Source organism: Notothenia coriiceps, unplaced genomic scaffold (genome assembly GCF_000735185.1).
Source record: "Notothenia coriiceps isolate Sejong01 unplaced genomic scaffold, NC01 NC01_scaffold00034560, whole genome shotgun sequence".
Classification (NCBI taxonomy): domain Eukaryota; kingdom Metazoa; phylum Chordata; class Actinopteri; order Perciformes; family Nototheniidae; genus Notothenia; species Notothenia coriiceps.
In genome coordinates this window covers 48,171-71,237 of record NW_011367261.1, presented here as the reverse complement: position 1 = coordinate 71,237, position 23,067 = coordinate 48,171, and the positions used below count along the sequence as shown (strand labels likewise).

General features: G+C 38.8%; 2 protein-coding genes across 4 annotated transcripts in view; both read left to right on the top strand.

Moving 5' to 3' along the window:
• The first annotated feature begins 1,732 nt into the window (after positions 1-1,732).
• spsb1 (splA/ryanodine receptor domain and SOCS box containing 1) lies at positions 1,733-12,527 on the top strand. 2 transcript variants are annotated; one of them, XM_010790779.1, is made up of 3 exons: positions 1,733-1,935; positions 7,458-8,377; positions 10,978-12,527. In XM_010790779.1, the coding sequence occupies exons 2-3, from the start codon at positions 7,684-7,686 to the stop codon at positions 11,103-11,105; spliced, it is 822 nt and encodes a 273-aa protein (XP_010789081.1). In that variant the 5' UTR covers positions 1,733-1,935; positions 7,458-7,683; the 3' UTR covers positions 11,106-12,527. The 2 variants fall into 2 exon arrangements, with proteins under 2 accessions (XP_010789081.1, XP_010789082.1); XM_010790780.1 differs by having other exon boundaries at positions 1,736-1,840.
• Positions 12,528-15,795: 3,268 nt separating this feature from the next.
• The window catches only part of slc25a33 (solute carrier family 25 member 33), a 10,364-nt gene continuing 3,092 nt past the window's right edge, over positions 15,796-23,067 (top strand). Inside the window, exons 1-5 of one of the 2 annotated variants that reach the window (XM_010790778.1) lie at positions 15,796-16,009; positions 17,741-17,914; positions 19,132-19,209; positions 21,934-22,034; positions 22,417-22,483. In XM_010790778.1, coding sequence (XP_010789080.1) covers positions 15,969-16,009; positions 17,741-17,914; positions 19,132-19,209; positions 21,934-22,034; positions 22,417-22,483 — 461 coding nt within the window. In that variant the 5' untranslated portion in view covers positions 15,796-15,968. Of the gene's footprint in view, positions 16,010-17,150; positions 17,512-17,740; positions 17,915-19,131; positions 19,210-21,933; positions 22,035-22,416; positions 22,484-23,067 lie in introns of those variants that run through there. The other variant, XM_010790777.1, reaches the window with a different exon arrangement.

Genomic DNA, 23,067 nt, shown 5'->3' with positions numbered 1-23,067 from the left:
GTGTGTCGCCAATGTAACCGGTTAGAACTCAAAATTGCGATGAGGTCTTAAAATGTATGGAAAGGGTCTTAAAAAAGGTCTTAAAAGGTATTAAATTTGACTTCAGGATTCCTGCATATACCCTGATTAAGTAACCCAAAATGTTAAACAGTAAGAGTAGTAGGGTCATTCTACAGAAAAGGTGGAAGTACTGTCACTTACTTTTGCAGACACCAAAATACATGACGTTGACCTAATACTCACATTCATTATATATGTTGAATAAATAAAGATTGTCTTTGCAATGGTACTAAATAAAAAATAAATAAAAATTGGTTTTATACATAAATTAAAATTTATTTAAAATGCCAAGTTCAAGGAACTGCCTTGTCACTTTGACCATACATGGAAGTGGAGCCTATAGTTTTAATTTAAAAGATATTTTTTTCAATAAATAAATCTGATTTATATTTACATAACATTACAAGCATTAAATATAACACTGAAATGGTAAAAAAAATTATTGTTAATAATATCAAATAAATGTCAGTCACCCAAAATTACGTCATTGGTGTTACTGCTACACAAAACGCTTTTATTTTTGAAATAATGTACTGTCTCTCAGGGCCGTGGGAAGTAGGGGTGCTGAGGGTGCTGCAGCACCCCCTGATGGAGGACAGGGAATCTGCACGTCCACAAGATTAAATGGAAATATAATACAAAAAAACGAATTTTCNAATTGCAATTTATTTAAAATGCCAAGTTCAAGGAACTGCCTTGTCACTTTAAAAAAAATATTTTAAATTAAAACTATAGGCTCCACTTCCATGTATGATCAAAGTGACAAGGCAGTTCCTTGAACTTGGCATTTTAAATAAATTGCAATTTACGTATAAAACCATTTTTTATTATTTTTTTATTTAGTACCATTGCAAAGACAATCTCTATTTATTCAACATATATAATGAATGTGAGTATTAGGTCAACGTCATGTATTTTGGTCTCTGCAAAAGTAAGTGACAGCACTTCCACCTTTTCTGTAGAATGACCCGTTTAGTGAGTATTTTTCTTATTCAGAAAAAGTATTTATTTTGAGTACGGTGCACAAATTACAACCAATGTATATTTTTGTGCAACAACGAGAATGATAATGAGTTTTTTTTGCATTTTATATACAAAAGGACAGGCATTGTGAAGTTTTTATTTTTTGTCAAAAGGTGATTCTTATGTAGTTTTATTATCATTATTTGATATTACAGTATTTATTTGGATATTTATGTTGTAGCTACAACATATGTTTTAAATTGAAGCTGTAAATCCAAATTGTGTTTGTTTGTCCTTCTTTTGAAATACATATAAATGTAAAATGACAATTTAACAATAATTTTACAATATTTGAAAAGCCATTCGTTTTGGATACTTTCATTTTGAAGTCTGACTAGCTTTTATAAAAACCAAAACGTTAGTATTATAGCATTATTGATTATGACGTTTTTCCATTCTATATTTATATTGTATTCTAATTGTGACAGTATGGTATTCTGCGGTTACTTTATACTTTTGGGAAATATTGGAGAACTTCCATACACATGTTTAAAGATTTAGAATTACAATTAGTAAGTAAGTAATTTACATAGCTATATTGAAATTGAAATGTGTTTTAGTTTCTACCCAAAAAAAATCACATCCGCATAAACTGCAATACCAACATGAAGCTGACTTCGCTCGGGCAGCAACCCGTCTGTCGGGAGGTCCTAATCTAGCATAGCAGCTGGGAGCATTTTATCACGTGATGCGAGAGATGTTAGAGAGCAGCCATCATCATTTCACCTAATTCATGTCCAGCCTGAAATGCTAAAAGGTAAGACGATAAGGAAACGGAAAACTACGATGGAGTAGGTGAAGCCTCTGAAGCCTCCCCGTCTCATCCTGTCTGTTGTGTCCCAACTAAACCAGGTTTGTTTCTCCCCCTCCTGTTGGCTGCCGAAGCGCTTGTTTCGGTTGCAGTGTTTCTCTAAATGTACATCAAATTTACATACTCGATGTCGAAAACAACACCCGCTAAGGGTTGTCATTTCCCATACTTGCAGTTTAAAAGGAGTTGTTTTGTCTCCTCATTAACATGAGCCGTGTTTGTTGCTGTTCCTGCTAACACGGTTCGTGCTGCTTGTTGTGTAAGTACCGAACGCTCCAGGTGAACTCAAACAACGTTCCAAATCAGCGGCTGGTACCGTTGGGTTCACGCGCTGCCTCTGTCCTGTGTCCTGGCTGTTGTCGCGCGGACATGGCTGGAGCCAGGTGGAGCCCACACGGCTACCTGGCCCACTAGTTTATGTGAAGATCGGGCTGCTTTTCCATAAGCTAGCACGACGAGCTATTATGGGTTAACTTGTACAGAAGGCCTTCATAAACTCTGCTCGTACTTGAGTAGAGGTGGGAGAAGTACTCAGTTCTTGTACTTAAGACAAAGTAGAAGTAGCAGAGTGTAGGAATACTCATAAATACATACTTAAGTCTTGCATTCAAAAATACTACTCAAGTAAAAGTACACAAGTAATAGCATCAACATATACTTAAAGTACTCATTATGCAAGTCGACCCATTTCAGAATAAGATATATGTTTTGATTATAACTATTGATGCATTAAAGTGTTGTTAAAGGTGCAGCTAGTTTTAATCACTTTGTATGCTGCAGGGTAGCTTGTGAATTTTACTCCAGGAGTAACTAAAGATTATAGTCGACACCAATATAAGCACACAATTTACCTCTGAATTGTAGTCAAGTACAAGTAGCAGAAAATATAAATAAATACACAAGTAAAGTACCTCAACATTTGACTTAAGTACACTAGTATGAGTACATCTACTGAGTTACTGGTTATATACTTTGCGTTGTTTCAAATGTGTGATCACATTGAATCGGTCTGCAAAGGACAAAACAAAGAAATGTATTTTCTTCCCCCGCTTAAGGTCTTTTGTGGAAAGTAGACACATTCTTAATTTGTTCTTTTAATTCTGTGAATATGAATTTTCAACAGAATTGTAGTACTACATGATACAAAGGTCTATACCATTTTTGACAAAAGTCCAAACTGCCCCACCAAATGAAAATCTGTATGACAACCCCTTGAGTCAGCCACCGTAGATACCTATTGAAGTCTTGCCAACAACATTGTCTGTGAAACCAACCATTTCCTGAAGAGTGAATACAAATTGTACCCATTTAATGAAGACGCAGTCCTACAGATTTAAATAATAAAATCAAATATGGAGATTAAACCAAGTACACAAGTGAAGTGAATATATTATCTTCAGTGATTGTAACGTTATGTGGTTACTTGTTTTATTTTTGTGACTTGTTTGTAACTGATTAAAAAAAAGTGTCAAATTAGCCCCTTTCAAGACTCAAACCTAGTTTTAATTGAATTAGGACATAACAATTGTTTTATATTCACCAACAGTTTTATACACTCATAAGTGGTGTATGGATACAATGGATGACTGTCTTTGATGAACCTTAAGCTTTATGCACTCAGCAGGTCAACAAACAAGCTCGGGCTTATGTTCAGGTGGGCCCGGTCTAAATTGGGTCTACAATGGAGACAAGTGTTTCCTTGGCTCAGCAAATCCAGCAAGCCCTTCCTTTCATGCATTTTAATAAGCTCCAAACCAACCCGGGGGCCCAGGAGCCCCCAACCAGGCCAGGCCAGGATCCCGTCTCAAAAGTATCCCCTACCGCCACATTGTTTTTATTCTACTAGTTGGTAGGTTTGTTTTAAATTTCAAGGCAAATGTGGGAAGACATGTTGTTGTTCTTTTAGTTTTGATTTACTAGAGCATGTTGTTGTTGCGTGTTAAGGTGGCCCTTTGCCACGACGGGGGGAGGAATGGTAAACTCCTAGCTCAAAGGCTGTGCAAATGAACATGTTTCACTCGCCCTGAATACTGGACAGGCATTGAAAAAGAGATTGTTTACATTCAGATGCTGGCCACCCGCTGCTTGCTTTTTCTTCCCTCCTGTTTTTCAATTACTGAAGAGACATGACCCATTTAAATGGTTGTTTACTTGCATTAGAAGAAGAGCCAAAGCACTTCTCAATGAACTCTTGTCTACAATTCAATTAGAGTGGCCTTCCCAGCACTGCTGCACAATTTTCCACATTACACAATGCCCTCTTCAGCCAAGCTTCAACCCAGGCAGTTGTACCAAGACCAAAGAGCAGCAGTACACTACAAAAACAAAAAATCTTGCCAAGTATATTTGTCTAATATCTAGTCAGAATATTTCTTTACACCTGATATAAGACATAACTTCGGAAGTAACAATGCAGTGAGATATCAGGTCTTGTTTTTAGACAATCATTGCATCATCTTCTTAAAGGTCCTGTCATGGCCATTTCTACTGATCATAATTCCATTATTGAGGTCTACTAGAATAGATTTATATTGTGCAATTTTCCAAAATCTCATTGGTTTCTCATACAGCATATGACACTGTATAGTATGTGTATTCACTCTGTCCTAAACGGCTTGTTGGAGCTCCTGCACCATGCCCTCCCTGTGAGCCCAGTGACCGTCTGTGAAACAGCGAAACCCAGCCCAAGCACACACACACACACCCGCAGCCTGGCTGGGAGTTTGTGTGTGTGTGCTCAAACACAGCCTCGACGGATCCCGCCGTCTCAGGCGGAGAAATCAGCAGAGCTGCAGCTGAGAAAAGATTGAGTGTTTGTGTGAGGAAGTCCGGATTTGGACCAATCCGCGGACTTAACATAACGGCTCCGCGGACGTTACGTCACTGTACCCAGGAAGAAAAAGAGAAATCTCCAACGAGGCGTTCTGGGGCAGCATAGACAGGTATTTTCTGTGTTAGAGTTTTACTCGCTACAGGGTGTACTTTGAGGGTTTGTGACTCTGCAGATTGTTTACATGCAGAAAAAGCTACATAACACACAAGGGGACGGGTAGTAACGAGAAAAGCATGACATGGGACCTTTTTAAGTCAAATAATCTTATTTTGAGTTATATCTCAGATAAAACACATATTTTTTTACATATTTATTAGAAAATCACCAACTAACATCAGAAAACAGAACACTTTTGACCATTTGCGGCTTATTTTGTAACACAACAGTTCCTGATTCTCGTAAAATATAGTTCAAAATAAGTTCTCCCAGCTAATTACATGATCTGATTGATCTAAATATCCCTTCTTATTTCAAGAAATCTTATCAAGCACATTTTAACTTTTCTACTTATTTCAAGTGAAAACATCCTGTTTTCATTACTTTTTAACTTGTTTTTGGAGCAGCATTTTTTCCAGTGTAGTCACACCCGGGGCCTCAAAAAGTCGTGTTATCTGTTTGATATTGATACCTAGTTAGGAATTTCAGAACAAACAATTATCCCTTTTCACAAATGCCCTGACTTTGACCTGAGCTAATCCCATTGGGGTTTTAATTAGTTTATTTTTAATTCAAATGTAAACACAAGTTATATGTTGTTTTTAAAAGTATTTAGGCTCCCCAGGAAGTGCCCCCAAACCACTGTGGTCTATTGTAATGGAGATGGTGAAGTAAAGCACTACAGGATTTAATCAGGCTTTTATTGTGAAGTTCCTCCATTCCCTAATTCTGTTCCTGCCTCATAAAAGCCATGTCTCCCTCAAGCCAGACGTTTTTTTAACTGCTTTTCCTGTTTCCCTCTGACTAGACAACCATATAATAAGAAATGGCTTGAGTTTTCCCCTCTTTCTTTTTCCTCCTATTTTTGGAGGTTGTGGGAATAGTAGCTGAAACGTGTCGGTCCGTGAAGGGCTGGGGCCTTTTCATGTTTATTAGCTTTCCGGGCCAAATTAGATGCATTATCTTATCACAAATTCTAGGATTGTATCTGCTTTATCAAGAAAAGTTGGCGGAGACGTAATGTTTTGAACTGAGGACAAATAATCAAATCAGGTTTAATGTTTGTTTCATGTTGTTTGTGTGCCCCAATCCTAAATGACTCACTTAGCAAAAAAAGTAGCACATCATAACATGGGTGTTTACCCGTTAGAAAATGTAGAGCTCAAAACCCTCAATGGGAATTATTGTTATATAAACTGCTCCTAATAAAGGAGCTTATGATGATAATAAAAGGATTAATATAGACTGCTGTCAGACATTGGTCTAGATTTTGTACATCTGCTTGATCTAAAGATAAGGTTCAAATTCATGTTAAAAATGTCCCACTGATATGCTTAACATTATTTTTGTTTATCTGTAGTTGTGCTAGAATGATGCCACATTAGGCAAAATTGGTCATAACTTTTTTAGTTGATACCATGGCATGTTTTGTCCAAAAACATGTTGCACATCTGTGAAAGTATAATAACACAGATTGAATATGTCCAGGCGAATAACACTAGGTTGTTTGTTTTTGAGAAGGCTTGACACAATGTATGTTCTTTACTGAAGGAAATCATAAAGACCATTTATTAAAAAAAAGTTTTTCTGTCTTGCTAAACTATTATTTTAAAGCAGGCACTTTTTATTAATTGTGTTCGCTGACATTGTAAGGCGTATGAAAATGCCATTATTTACGGATAAAAATAACCCTTTTTTTATCACGGGATGTCATACATTTTGCAAATAGTTTTTTTTTTTAGGAAAATCGATTTGAGTACAGAAACAGACAGGACCTATTTGTTCTTGGCTTATTCAGGTTATTCAATGCTTGACAATTTAAAAGTACCTAACGACACCAACGCATAATATTTCTATTATCTATAGTAGCCTACTAATAGTAAGCCGATGGCTTACAATGTATACATTATTATGTGTTTTAGAAAGTTTTTGTCTGCTGTGCAGACACCGTCTGTTTTACGTCAACAGCAGCCTTTCAACTGCTCATTGTAATTTGGCCACTCTGTAAATGTTCTAATCCATTAACCTTTTCAATCATCGGAGATGTGTTTATGACAGCTGAGTGGCAGGAACTTATTGGTCTCGTCTTTCTTGGTTGGCTAGACGTTAAAGTGAACTGCCAGGGAGGGAACGCAGTCTGACTGATTCCGACTTTAGATTAATTTCAGATAGGTCACAGTGATTGTATGCCTTGGTCAGCAGATGGATGTTTTCTTGCCTTTTTTAAGGATAATGTTATCCATGCAAATCTGTATTTCCGTCTCCTGAGTTCATGGGACACTGCCTTCTTTATGTTTCTATACACTAAACATCACATGAGAACGAAGCCACTTTTGAGGCTGCTTAACAGCCCCGCAGCTATAATCTGTTGTCTACTGTTATAGAACTGAATGTAGTTAAACCATTGAGTGAATTTACCATTAAACATGCACTCTAACATTTCCAAAAGGCATACTTAGGATGTTTTGTAGGATCTCATGCCAACATGTCCTGCAAACCAAAAGATTGCCTTTAAGCCTAGTTAATAATGAACTGGTTTGTCTTATCTGCTTTCATTTCCTTTAATCTCTTCAGGAAGGCTTCAAACAACACCTGGTGTGACCTTTGCAGTGTGCTGCTAGTGACTCAGTGGAGCAACAAACCTGTTACCTAGGTTGCTGGAGCACAGTGGAGGAGAGGGTCTGTGTCTGATTACTCCCCCCATTAGTCTTTGAGGAGGGGGGAGGCGGAGGAAGAGGCGGAGGAAGGGGCGGAAGAGGAGGAAGAGGAGGAAGAGGGTGCTGCTATAACCATCCAGAGCATGGGGCAAAAAGTCCCAGGTGGCATCAAAACCATTGATATGCGGGACCCGGCGTTCAGCCCCCTGAAGCTGGAGCTGCAGGCCCTGAGTCACACCAAGCCGTCTCGTCTGGACCTGCTGCTGGACATGCCGCCGGCCAGCGGGGACGTCCAGGGTCAGCACTCGTGGAACAACGACGACCGCTCGCTCAACATCTTCGTGAAAGATGACAACAAGCTGGTGTTTCACAGACACCCTGTGGCGCAGAGCACGGACGCCATCCGAGGCTGCGTTGGCTACACACGGGGACTGCATGTGTGGGAGATCAGCTGGGCTATGCGCCAGAGGGGCACGCACGCTGTGGTGGGAGTGGCTACGAGCGAGGCCCTGCTACACTCGGTGGGCTACACAGCCTTGGTAGGAAGCAACGCCGAGTCCTGGGGCTGGGACCTGTGCCGGAGTAAACTCTACCACGACGGCAAGAATCACCCAGGAAAAACCTACCCGGCCTTCCTCGAGCCAGACGACACCTTCATAATACCAGACTCCCTTTTAGTAGTCTTGGACATGGATGAGGGGACGCTGGGTTACATAGTGGATGGACATTATCTAGGGGTGGCATTCAGAGGACTAAAGGGCAGGAAGCTGTACCCAGTGGTGAGCGCCGTGTGGGGACACTGTGAAATAAGAATCCGGTACATAAATGGACTCGATCGTAAGTATAAACCTTCACCGTTTTAACATTTTCTTTTATTTCATGAGCGGGAGTGTTTTTGCAATACGTGTTTACCAAAGCTGTGGACTTCAAAAAATGCAGTATTGAAAATGTGTGGGTCAAAATGTGTGAACACTGGAAAGGTTTAGCATTCAATACATGACTTGGGACCTGCAAAGATTTACTTTTGACTTGCAAAACAACGAGTTGGTCCCAGTTGTGATTGTGTCCAACTCTTTAACAACCACTGGCTGAATTTATTGATGTAAAAAACAAAGGTGGACAGTTTATGGTTTGCCATACTGTCGAAGCAGGACGTGTATCTGCAGAAGGTTACTGTAGAGCAGATTTTAAATCAGTATGGCCGAAGTTGTAAATGTGACATATTTGTATTATTGGCTGACAGTCCAGATTACATATCATTAATATGTAACTGTTCTATGATTAATCTTTTTCTCACATGAGAATGATGTCACCGACCTGATTTTAGTAAGGAGATAACAGATATATCTCAGACTGTAACTTTCCATTGATTTAGCTATCAACTGTACTTTGTCTTGGGGATTTTAAACTTGGGTATGATGCCTCGGCCACTGTCAGTGTTTTATGTCTTTAAAAACATCAAATGATCTTTATTTTATATGGAAGAAAACATACAAGCAACTTGAATTTCCCCAAGACAAAGGCAGCATTATTTTAATTTGATCAATGGCGAAGGTTAATGGTAAAAGGGTTATGAGCTTTAAATGAGACATAGGTTCTCATGAACACATGCTCTACTACCCGCATGTCCCAAGTGCTATGTGCTCATTAGATTTTTATGTTCAGCTTGGATCCCTCGACCTACTTTAGGCCTATGGAAAAGAAGCTCTACAGATGCAGAGATATGCATAAAAGCCAGATCCAATTTGATATGACATTCCTCTTACTGTTGCTGAGAGGGGGGAAATCCCTGATCATAAAGGCCGTTTATCTCGCCAAATGTAGTTAATCCTCTGGCTATTCAGCTAAATAATTTGTTGGCTTATTACATTAAAAGTGCAAAAAAAAGTACATATTCCTCTAAGTAAGATGGTGTTTTTGCACAGATACTGACACTCATATCGCACTGCAATGGAAAACCTAAATATACATCACAATGTTTGCTGACAAGCAGTACAAAATGAGAAATATATTTTTAATGACAAATGATTTTAATTTGTACAAATAACAGAACTATAGAGCAAAGTACCTCAAGCGTTACCCCACTCCTAAATCTTTGTAAACTACAATAAAGACATTTGCTAAATTACATGGTTTTAATATATCATCCTAATACTTACTCCTAACAGGAGGGAGAGATTCAAAGCACAGATGTGTTGTTAATAAGACCTCTAGGAGGTTTGGTCCGTTTCAATACTTCAGAATGGACATCACTGTGACCTTCCCCTTTGGATATCCTTCCTCCACATAACCCAGGCCAATACTTTTTTTATTTTTTATTTTAGTTAGTTTTAACCTTCAACTTTCTTTCCGTCTTTCAAAGCAAAAATTGCTTCAATGTAATATCGTAATTGAATGGGGTCGTATTACACAAAACTGAATTTATGTCCCAATATGATTAATCATGAACATGGATGACAAAGGTTATAATGCTATTTCATTAGAATTTTGATTGGAGGCCAAGCATCCTCTGTGCTCCCTTTTATTTTTAATTCTTTTTTTTTAATTCTTGTGTACTATATACACAGTCCTCTCACTTTTGTCAGTGAAAAGCTCTGGTTTTGTACTTTTGAAGTGAGGTGGTAGGAGGTACTTATCTATAGTCGGTGTATTGACTAAGGTAGATGACGTCAGCATGCAACCAGACAGTGTTAAAGGGCAGCAGCAAAACATACTTTAGCCACCTAAAGAAAAGATCAAGATCAGTTTAAGTGTATTCTGTTTATAATATTTACTGTCAGACATCCATCTCAGACGGAGAACTGAAATCACCACTCTGACTCATTTTTTGTAAAAAAAAATGATTTGATCTCTCGGAATGAATGAGTTTGTAATGACGTCACAGAGTTACTCACAAGGTGAAATTACTGTTTTCGTCAATGGAGTTTGGAGGCTAAGTTTTAGGCTTGGTGCATATATCCCTTAAGTTCCGTGTCAAAAGGGTTGAATGATGGCAAGGTGAAGTGGTGAAAGTATTACAACAATCCAATGATGTAGTCCTTTCTTTTAGTTTGCTTAATGGGCCCTATTGTGCTTATTTTCAGATTTCATAATTGTATTTTTGCTTCTACTTTGACATGTTTACACACTTTAATGTTCAAAAAGGTTTTGTTTTTTTCTCATTGCCTGAGCTGCATCACCTCTCTTCAACCTCTGTCTAAAACCAGAGCCCAGTCTGCTCTGATTGGTTAGCTGGCCAGCTCATTTATACTTTGTCAACCGCTTAACAGATGTCCCACCCCTTGTACAATCTGTAAGAGCGCAGCCAATAGAAGTGTGAGTGTTGCATAGTGATGTAATTATGTTACAGAAGTAAACTAAGGATATTCACATATACACACTGCTTTCTAACACACCAAACATGCTCTCACCCCTCTCCCCCTCTTGTCTCCCTGCAGCTGAACCCCTCTCTCTGATGGACCTGTGTAGGCGTTCGGTGAGGGTGGCATTAGGAAAAGAGCGCCTGGTTGAAATCCATAGATTGCCCCTGCCGGAGTCTCTCAAGAACTACCTGCTCTACCAATGACGCCGCGGACAGTCACACCCCCTCAGCACACCCTCATCTCCTTCTCCTGTTTCTCTGGGATCCTTCTGGGGTTGAACCCGTTTGACAACATTGCTCAAGCCTCAAAGACTGACTCAGCTTTCAAGTATGCTTCTGTGTCTTGGACACAGTTTGAGTTTCTTATGCTGTTTTTATGACTCTTTGCAATTGTATTCTCTAACTTTATCAAATCAGGAATCACTGAGCACTATGCACATGCTGATCCAGACGATGCCCTGACAGTCACCATGTTGGTGTACCTCTGAGTTTTTAGGTTGATGTGGCACATGGGCTCGGTATCTCTTCTTTGTCCCCTTGGCTTAAAGATTATGAGTTTATATATTGTAGCCTTTTAAATTGTTATTGATTTAGCTTAAATTGTGTGATGGAAATCAAACTTTTGGAGTTGGTGCTGAACTGACAGCATCTGACCACAAGGTGGCAGCACACACACGTCAACCTCTCACATTGAGAATTATAACATGAAATCGTAGTTGCTTGTAGAAATTATGTTTTTTTTTTTTTTTTAAATGAATACTAGATTAAACTGTGGAACACAGACAGGAGATACTGACCACCCCATAATGAGTCCGTAGTGCAGTGTGGATGAATGCACTGTGAGGCAGCTGAAGAGCAGCTCCGACTCCCACTGCATTGTAAGGCCTCTCTAATGTGGAAGTGTGCTTCGCATCAATACATCTGACAGGACCAACATCAGCAGAAATTTTAACAGAAGGATAATGTCACTGTGATTATTTGTAGCATGCATCTGCAGGAAATATTTCTCATTACAATCATGTCTTTTTTTTTAAATCGGTCACTCCTGCTTCTTGTAGTGCAGTAGATTTCAACCACATGCTGAACAGGCCCAAGAGTGCAGATGTATGTTTTTTTTAATTCAACCAGTCTCTCCATCAGCTGATTTCACTGGTTTGCACATATTCAGCCAGAGAGTGGAAACTAACCAATGAAATGTCCACTGAAGTGGTTCTTTGCAATGAAAACCTGCTACTCTTGGGTCTCAAAGGCACATAGCTGAGAACCATTGATGTAGTGTTTGTGTTTTGTGACATGTAAAGGGGGTTTGGGAAGCAGACAATGTAGGTAAATGGCTAATGTGCCTGAATATCCAAACTTCAGATTTAGGGCACCATGACGACAGAAAAAGACAATCCGCACAAAGTGCTGCACAAATGTAATAAAAGATCAGATTGTCAGATGCCAAATCATAGACCTGTTTATTAGTATTTTTTAAATGTGCAGGTAGGGTCCTTATTCAGCACTCAGCTGGATGCGGACAGACTGCGCCACACTTTATTTTCCTTGCTTGCCGCTTCCATTTTATTTGTATTCCTTGTTGTAGATTTGTTTGTAAGTATCTATTAAAGTTTATTTCAAAGTTTATGTTGTGTATTGTGCATTCTACAGAAATCTACTGTGAGAAATGTCAACAAGCTAGAGGGGAAAGCCAACATTTTAGTTGCATAATTTGGCAATATAATTAATTTATGCAAATGATGGTTTCAGCAGAATTATTCTGATAAAATAAAGGCATTACACTTTTAAGGCAGTTTATAACTTGCAGTCATATTACATTGAATTCATTTGACACACTATGCAACAATGATTACCAAAACATTATTTTGAAGTCCTTTTTGAAATAATCTTTCTAAACTCTCACACAAACACTGTATTTACCATGCAAACATCATAATCTACTCTTAAAATGTGTTAAAAAATAAAGTGATTTTATTCAACACATTTTAGTTTCACCACCCAGTCAATGTGGAACATTAGCTTTCAGTAACCAAATCCTTTGATCCCTACAGTTCCCTCCATAAATAGTACAGGGCCCTCATTAAATTATATTTCCAGAAGGTAACTCCTTCCTTTCTAAAAGTCGGTTAGATTCTGATGGGAAATGTCTCCTGCTCCAAAGTGTTTCCTCTACTTGCTGCCACAAAGTATTTCCTCAAACAAAATAATCACCACCTAAATAAACTTGTTGGAATATTATGTTACATTGGGTTACACTAAATTGCAAGCAAAGAAAAAAAAAAAAAACCTCACTTTAAACCTGAGAGAGAGATGCTTTTAAATGTATACGATACAAGCACTGAGGGAAACCAATATAAAATGGGGCAGGGAGTTGAGTGAGGGCAGGGGGGTATTAGTGTCTCCAGCTATGACAGTTTCACTGATACAGAATCTGAGACACTTTAATCCTTGTAATGGTTTAGCTTTCAATATGAGGCACAGGATTAGGTTCAGCTAAGTGTATTTGCTTGCACAGATGTACGTCATGTTCAGCAGCTGATAAAGGAAACTCAAGAGTTTTCAGAAGCCCCCAAAAAGGATCTAACTTGCAGCTGCAACCTAACAATGTTAAAGGAGACAACAAAATAATAATAAAAAAAAAAAATGTATATCATGTTTGGTCACTTGGTGTCAGCATTTGCAATTTTCCTACAACTTCATGAACAAGTGAAGATCTCAGTCTCATTGTTGAGCGTGAGCAACATAAATCCTAATGTGACTGATAATCAGCAGTTTAACTAGTATTCAGATCCTTTAATTGTAAAAGTGCTTCAATACAAGTCCTGCATTCAAGATTATTTTTGATACATATCATCAGAAAAATGTACTGGTAACAAAACAACGTGTTCTGCTCAGAAGTTTCCCTTGTGAATTATTCAATTATTATAAATTAAATTAGGAGATTGTTTATACTGATGCATAAATGTTTAAGAAGCATTTACAGCTATAGCTGCAGGAGGTAGGTCATGGGATTATTAATGGAGGAGGAAAGAAGGAAAAACAAAGTCTCCAAACATTTTAGACAGTTTAGAATTCTCACTGAAACGGGATACTATTTCCTCTTGAGTCTCAAACAGGTTTTAAATGAAACCATCTAAGACGTTAAGAAGGGAAATGTCTCATTGATTTCACTGCAACATCTCAATTGTGACAAGAAACTCTTACCAGACACACATTTTGTATATTTTGTCTTGGGATCCAAAAGGTTGGGATTCCCTGGTTTAGTGTTATATATTCAAATATGTAATTTTTCATAACCACACCTATATGATTTTATATGTGAACATTTTACAAGTAACCAGAACTAGTATAGACATTCTGAAATATAGTGGAGTATACATGTGTGAAGTAAGATCAAAAACAAATACTTAAATGAAGTACAAATATCTCAATATTGTATTTAGGCTAAGTGCTTATGTAAGTGTACTCAGTTTTAACCGCTCTGTTGCATTCAATGACAAAGCGTTCATTTTGGCGAGACACCCACACCTAATCGTGCAATTTGTGAAATGCACTTCATTGCTCACACCCACTTTGTTTACATGCAAATAACAGAATGAATGTACACTGTCAACTCAGGATGAAAAATATGTTATGATTTCAAATAGTGCATAAAGCAAGCATGGATGGTTTGGCGAGACTCTTTTTACATAATGACACGGATAAAAAAGACAAACAAGGTGATAGTGACTTCTTGTAGATTTAAAGCCTAGATATCAGGGTTAAAGAGTTGCCAACTTTAATTGCACACCGCTCATTGGTTCACACAACATACCATAACATCACATGTCCATTATGGCACAGTTAACAGGCTTGGAGTCATATTTCTTCTCCAAGGTCTTTGTTGCCCTGCTAAAAAAAAGCATGGGTTATTGTTCTAGATTTTTGTTTATCGACCTATGTCCCTTTCTTATCAGAGGAACAACATTATTACAGGTAGACCAAGAGTTGGACGGCGTGTAAAGCTGATAAAGCAACTACTAACAGCAAGATGTGATAACTGATCTGATGGAAATGTTTTTGGCTGATGAGACGGATTATCGAATGTGGAGGGAGGCCGTGGCTCAGTGGACAGTGTGCTGGACTTCGAAGTCAGCATGTTGTTGTGTCCCTGGACGAGACACTTCACCCCAAATTGCTCCTGTGGGAGTTTTCCACAGTACTGAATGTGTGTAAGTCGCTTTGGATAAAAGTGTTTAACAAGTGACATGTAGTTTAAAAATGTATATTTTCATCAAGATATGGCACATTCTTATTAGAAGTCATTAATATTAAAGTCACTAGAAAAGTTAAAAAGAATAGTGTTGTAATAAATGATCAGAATCAGAATGTGTACATACAAGGAATTTGACACTTTTTGCATTGCTTTTAATGTACACGCAGAAATAGACATCTGAAACAAGGACATTAAAGTTGATGAATAAAGACACAACTAATATGTTTACTGGTTTGTATAAAATATATCAATATTTTAAAGCATCAATGACTAACAATAAATTAAAAAGTCTATGTACAAGTCAAGTGTTCTGAAATGTGTAAACTATACTAGTCGTGCAAAGAAAAACATACTAAATGATTATTTAATGTAAAAAAAGAAGAATTCATTGTAAGAATAGTGTTGTGAATGAAGATTTGTGTTTTGTATAGACAGACATAACACATAGACATAACATGATAACACTTGAAACAGTGAGTCAACTCAATCAATGACACAACCTGTTGTTCTCCTGTTGTTTTTATTTGAACCTTTTATTTTCGCAGATAATAATTGTGCAACATAATTTTAAACAACCGCAAGGATCTGAGCACATGTCCCTACGTCACGGACAACGCCCCCGTCCGGCCCTCCTGTGACGTAAACCGGGAGCAGGTCACCCCGCCGCCGCTGCCTCCACTGACAGGTCCGCCGAGCCGGTACAGAGAGATAGGTGAACGGCAGCACACCGGGATCTTAAACCGTCATTTGATACAGACGCTTATTTAACCCGATATATAACTCGACTATGGTGGCTGTGTGAGAGGAAAAAGATGGCACAGAAAGACACGCTGCTGAATCTCTTCGCCGGGGGGTAAGTCACATACCGCTAGTAACCGGAGTAATGTTATAAATAACTCACTGATAAATGAAACACGAAGAGGTACCGCCGACGTTGTGTTTTAGCCATGTATCTTCTTTGAAAACCCTGTATGAAACCATGTAAAAATGACTCGTTTATCTAACATGTTTTCAGGTTTAAAAACCCGCCGGCTAGCATGCTAACAGGAGCTAGCTCGTGTTAGCATAGCAAGATCTGGCCAATCTATCATCTGTTTCTTTTCAGTGTCCTTCAGGTGATTTAATGCTAACACTAAGGCCCACGGTTGGGTTGAAGCTCGGGCCAACGTTTGTGTTTGATTTTAACATTTTAAAGGAAAAATCTAGTTAACGTTGTTGCCGTGACAATGCACCACCCAGCAACATCAGTGGCACAGCTGTTTGCTAACGCCTGATAGCTACCGTTAGCATGGTAACTATGTCCCATTCGTGATGCAAATAACGGTATGTTCTCTATTTTTCACTATGTAAAACCTGACTCTGTGTAACTCAAGGCTGAAAGTTGGCTGGACGTGGCGCAGTCACAAGACTGGTCAGGCTGTATGCGGTGCCCTTTGACGTTACATAACAGAAAAGCTATACTGTACATAGCCTCATGCTAGCGGTGCCAACATATCATCACCACCTGGTCAAAACGTCCTTGTGAACCCCCAGTTATGATGTGAAGACTTGCTGTGCTATGTATGCGAGCTTTGTGGCTTTCAGGTGACCCAAAGATCACATTTAAAACACGTTCGGCTTGATAAAAATGACGCCATTTTACCCTTGAAGTGTTATGATGAACCTGAGGTTATAACTGCAGCTCACGTTTTATATAACTTTATCTATGCACATGGAGCAAAGGGGTGTACAGCTTGAAATTATGGACATTTGTAATAGGGTAGTTCAATTGATTACCAGATTGTTTTTAGTTTAACTGTATCCAGTGTATGTTGAACCTACAGAGGAACTATGTAACCTCGGAAAACCAGCCAAACTTGTATGACAGCCTTTAGTAGATTTCCAGTTACTAGCTATACTTAATTTAATGCTTAACACAATTACATTTTACAGGCCCGTTTTCATTCTCACAGGACTCCACCAGTTCACCTCGATTGATGTCCACACAGTTTCTGTCAACATGATTGCATGTGTTTTTCAAAATATCTAATGGGAAGTGTAACTGTTTTCTCTTTATTCAATGATAAAACACTCAGACATGGTTGGATAGGTGACTAACGATCAGTTAATTCATAACCAAGGTCATTTTTTACTTCGGCTTACATGGTTGACTCTGTCCCTCAGACACAAACATTACAGAGGGCTTTGTCTTATCCCTCCCAGACTTCTTAAATCGTCCCAGACAAGGCTTTGGCTGTGCCGCTGTGAAATGCTGAAATGGGAAAAGTGCAATCTAAACCAGTCTTTCGTCACGCAAAAAACTGACCATGTGCAATTACAGCGTCTGACACGTAAAATCTTCTGCACCAGTGCTAGGTTAACTGAATATTTTCCCTGCAGAGCCAGTAACTGATCTTTAACCATAATTGCACCTGGCCAGTGTGTGTTAAGAGGGAAAACACACTCATCCAGTCAAAAGAGAAATGAGAAATCTTCCAAATAATAGAACCATTCTACTTACAGTATACATACATGCATTGTTTTTGGTATATTGCTTACTATTTTTTAAGATTTTTATCCTAATCATCCTTATTTTTATTTGCAGGTGTAGTGGTACGGTGGGAGCCATCGTCACTTGCCCCCTGGAGGTGTTGAAGACACGGTTGCAGTCCTCAGGCTTCGCTCTCAGGCCTGTTTTTCAGGTGCAGCTTGGCACCCTAAGCGGCACCGGGGTTATTCGACCAGGGACTGTTACACCCGGGCTGCTACAGGTCCTACGGTGAGAGGAGTGTTTTTGTTGTTGTTAGAAAAACAGCACTTCAGCTTGCTATGTGGTATTTCCCAAGAGATTATTGTATTATTCTACCTGCCACAAAGGAACAATGTGTTCCGTCCTTACAGCTGGTGCACATTTCTGTTTATAAGGACTAACCTGAAGGTAGTGAAGATCTGCTGAGTTTTAACCTTTGAATACCTCATTGTTAAGGAATGTCTGAGTTGTCCATGTGAAAGATTTGTAAAATAACCGTTATTGTTTGGAATAGTTTAGTACTAATCTATTGAGTTAGTCCATAAAAATGCTTTTGACAGATTGTCATTTGCGTAATTCTTTTATTAGTTTTACTGTTTAGGCTTCAAATCTTTTGCGAGTGAGAATTAAGTACACAGTATCATGTCCGTATTAAGTGTCTTTAACCAGCTGTTTTGGATGGAACAAAACATAATTTTCTACCGGGACTTAAGTAACACATTAAAAAAAGTGTTTGTTTTTCATCAAAGTCCTTGTATAACTGCTTTGGTTGGTTTAAACTAGAAGCCCCCAGCGGGCCAAGATGAAGGAGAAAATGTTTGAGTGCTGGGTCAGGGTTGTATTACACTGAGAGGACTGAGAAATACAGGCTTGACGATTTAAAACTGAAGCTATCTTTCCCCGATGTTCTTAAGCCGATAAAAAAATATATACTTTTGAGCTGTTAGACAATGATTTGCAGAGTTGTAATTATGTTAAACACATTCTGGAACTTAAACCCCTTCTCCAGTCATTGAAACCTGCATTTCTGTGTTTTTTTTGCACCCGTTTTTAGAGAAGATCTTTAGGGTATCAGCAAGACAGAGGTGGAATGTGTATAGACAAGTTTTGTAAAACAGACCTCAACACAAAACACAGTTGTATCCCAGGCATCTGGAGTTGTTCAAGTTCACTACCTACAAAGAGTTTTAAAAAACTGTAGGGGTTGTTGGGCGTACGTGACAAGGCAAGCAATGCGGAGAGCAGACCGGGTTTCATGTTTGAACTTATGCAAAACCAGCTCAAGTGAACAGGACTCACGTTAAACTTTTGATGCTTGCAGAGGCTATCATTTACATTCCCTTAATAGAGCAGGTGGGGATAATCCTACGCAGACTTTTGCTATAAAAGAGACAGTTCAACATGTATATGAATACATCTCTGTTATATAAACATGTTTTTGATGATTGTTCCCTTTTTTGTTTCAGATCAATTCTTGAAAAAGAGGGGCCGAGATCACTCTTCCGTGGTCTTGGGCCGAATCTTGTTGGCGTTGCCCCGTCAAGGTACAGTGAGTTCAGTTTCTGCACTACAATACACTCCCATCTCCCCACCAGCCTTACAAATCGCCCTTTTGTTAAACAAAGTCCTGAATCTACATGGCAATCTCTGTGTCAATGATACCTGCTTGTTGGTGTACGGACACACAAAGTCCACAAAGCAAGCGGTTAAGGAGGCCACAGAGTGCGGCTTAGTGGAGGATTCCCAGAAAGGTTTTTGTCTTTGTAAGGATTCCCTTTAGCACTAGCATGAGCATTAGCTATTCTTCTCACACAAATTAGACCCTCCAGAAAAACGCGGGCAAAATTCCTTGATTATGCGGGCTAAAATCCTTGATTATGCGATCAAACATGCGGGGTTTTTATGCGGTGAAATTGCGGAATATGCGGAAAGTTGCGAAATATGCGGGGGAAAAGAATAACAATTTTTTTAAATATTGGGCTGTCTTATTTATTCTCTCTCACACACAACGAAACACATTCAATGTTTATTTATTGTAAAAGCAATTGGGCTGTTTTAATCTCACCCCCCCCCCCNCACACACACACACACACACACTTCTCCGCCTCATTCTGTTTTCATTTACTCGTTCGTTATCTGACCAGCTTCAATCTTGTAGGCTACTCACTCCGTTTCTTGTAGCCCTCGAAAGGGTTTTGGAGGTTGATGCCTTGGTGAACGTGAGTTGAATGGCTTTCTTGTCCGCAGCAGCAGAAAGCATTTTCGAATGTTTGAATGAATCAAAGTGGGTCACCACCGTATGCTCCTCCAACACACAGTTGCACGGGGTGCAGAATAGTTTCCCCCCACTTTTTGCCCGGTCTTTAGTAGAAATGTTCGTCGGTAAATGAGATGGATTAGATTTTTTCATCTTGGTGTTTTCTTTATCGTGTGAGCTCCAGACGTTCACTCTATACAGTGTTGTTTACATTCTGTGATGCGCGAGCTGATGACGTCACGTCAAGACGAGTTAACTTTTTTTTCTTCTCAACTTTGTGTGGAAAAATGCGGGGATTATGCGGCCTTTTGATAAATATGCGGCATTTAAAAAATCTGCGCCATTTTGCTGATTATGCGGTAAATTCTGCGATCGCAGAATCGCGTTTTTCTGGAGGGTCTAACAAATAGTCAAACAAACATAACACACTAAAACCACCTAAACATTAACAAAAAAGAGCTCATCTTAGGTAACTAACAATTATGTTAAGAAGTGAAAACAAAAATGATCATCCTTTTAAACCAAACACAAAAATAGCTAAATTACAATTTCCTAAATACAGATATTGTATTAAAAAAAGTGTTGTTGGACAATGGACCATGGCTCTGTACACGACTGTTTTCTTTTTCATATTTGTTTCTGTTTAAAGTAACATACATATTTCATTGTTTGCGTTTAGTCACAATTGTGTTGAGCCTACTAATAGAAAGCCCTTTCCTATAATATCTTTAATCAGTGGGTTAGTCTGTTGTTTTTAATTTGTCAGGAGACTTCCCCATGTAACATACCACACCTACTCGCCAAACAAAGCAAAAAGGAGGAGGCTGTGTTTATATTTTTTACTTTAATGGGTGAAAGCAATAGACTGCCCATATAAACAGGAAGCTGTTGTCCTGGCAACAGCTTCCGAGTTCCCCTTCTAGCCTTTTTAAAGAGTTTTTTGAGTCAGCGGTTTAGTCCAGGGTGGTTACAGCGTCTGTCAGCTTGAGGCCCTGGTACTCTATTTGGTTAAGCTTCTTAACACAAGTAGAGCTGCAACAACTAGTAGACAAATCAGCAAGTCGATTATCAAAAAAAAACAACGCCTATTTTGCTCCTAATATTGATAAAGTTGCTGCTATTCGATTATAAATATGACATAAAGATGTATTTCCTTAGGCTTTTGTAAAAGACATTTGAAGGCACTTCTTGCTTTTTTGAAAACCCGGGCTGACATTTCTCACAATTATTTATTTACAAAACATTTTTAGATTACATATTTGTAACCAATATTTAAATGGAAACAATCTGAAATTCCAGCCCGGAACACGAGACACGTAACATGTGGAACCAATAAGGAACTGTGTTTGAGGTTTTACCGTCAGACAGAGAAGGGAATTATGATGGCTGGATAATAATTGGCTGGCTTAAGTCAAACACAACAGTTTGGTCATTTATATGTTTACCATGTGAACTTTACCTTTCAAGTGTCAACAAATAGTCAGTACTTTGCCCTGTTTCATGGTTAATAATCTTGGAAGTCACCTTTCCCCCAAAGCAACAGTATAATAAGGAACAAACAGTGAGTCCTGAAACATTTGTCACAAACTGTTGATTTAGACTTTGAGACTCTGTCAAAGTGAAAAAGTTCATGGGTTACATGTACTTTCCCCATAGTTAATGAGTAGCTGCAGTGTGATCCTTTGCCCAGCGATTCAACTCTCTCCACTGGTCAGCTTGGTTAGATCAAATTCAGAGCAGCTGTGGGTCTCTGTGGTGCTGCCCAGTGCTTATTCAGCCCATTCTGGTGCACTGACGGTCTTTTCCAGAAGCCAGGGCACGCAGCGGGAAACAGACTGCTCTGGATGCACTCTGTCAAAGGCCAACACAAATCACAAATCATCACATAATATCCAAGCTGTTATAAAACCACATTCACATATTAAAAGTGCTCTCCTGTTTAATCACCATGTGTTAATCTTTACAGCCACTCCAGCATAGAGTTCTCACCAGTTTGTTCTCTGTTTTTCAGAGCCATTTACTTTGCAGCATACTCGAAATCTAAAGAGATGTTCAATGGGCTGTTCGTCCCTAATTGTGGATTGGTGCACATGTCCTCTGCTGGTGTTGCAGGTGAGCAGGCTGCAAGTTAGACTTTGTTACATACACATAAAGGACTGTAAAATGTAATGTAATCCAATATCCAAAATCTAATTCATCATTTTAAAGCCTAACTGCCTTGTCCCACCTGTGGATAAATGAAAACATGAACCCATTTTCAAGTCAATAAAATGATTACTAGCTTGAAAAGGGTTATATTTATGACAGGGCAAGTACATTTGACTGCATTATTTTTGCAGATGTAGTACTGCTGTAATTCCCTTCAGTGAATTAGAGTGCAACAACAGCACTTCTCACCGTACAACTTATTTATGAGTTACATTGAAGGAATTACATGAATCCTTTGTTACAATGCTCAGCATATGAAGATGCTTCTTTTGTCATCCGTCTTTAGCTTTCGTTACTAACTCTCTGATGAACCCTGTCTGGATGGTCAAGACAAGGATGCAGCTGGAGAAAAGGTGTGTATCCTCTTACTTTCACATGTCCTGTGTGTGCTGCTTACACTGTTAGCTCAGGGGTGTAAAAAAAATCGGACTTATTTTAGGGGACCCTGCGTGTGGGAAGGAACTCCATAAAATGTGACCTTTTTTAGAAACCTTTACTCGTGACCGCCATCATGGCAATGTCCTTGGGTTATGCAGCTTGTGAGACTGAGCGTGTGACCCAGCTCCATTAATAAACAGTGCTGACGTACTGTCCTGTGCGCAGGATAAGAGTCTATATTTACACAGAGCAGGGTAGTAGTATCATATGAGGACATTCAAGTCTGTTCACACCTGTTCTGCAACACAACATAGTTGTCTTTCTGAATGATGGGAGAAAAAAGATAGAATCATGTCAACTAAATTCAGTTATGGCTACATTCATAAAAAAGAAAAGAATAAGGTAACAAGGATGTAACATGCTTTCTCAAAGAGTTGAAAGTTGAAAAATTGGTTTGTGGGACTTTTCAGGCTCCGGGGATAGCAGTTCATATTTTTTTTGCATTTTGTAGACCGCATGATTTATATATTTTTTATATATATATATATATATATATATA

Bases quoted from the DNA above. Each gene is read 5' to 3' on its own strand.
- spsb1 (XM_010790779.1), top strand. From the start codon at position 7,684: ATGGGGCAAAAAGTCCCAGGTGGCATCAAAACCATTGATATGCGGGAC. The intron at 8,378-10,977 runs GTAAGTATAAAC...GTCTCCCTGCAG, and splicing joins GTACATAAATGGACTCGATC to CTGAACCCCTCTCTCTGATG.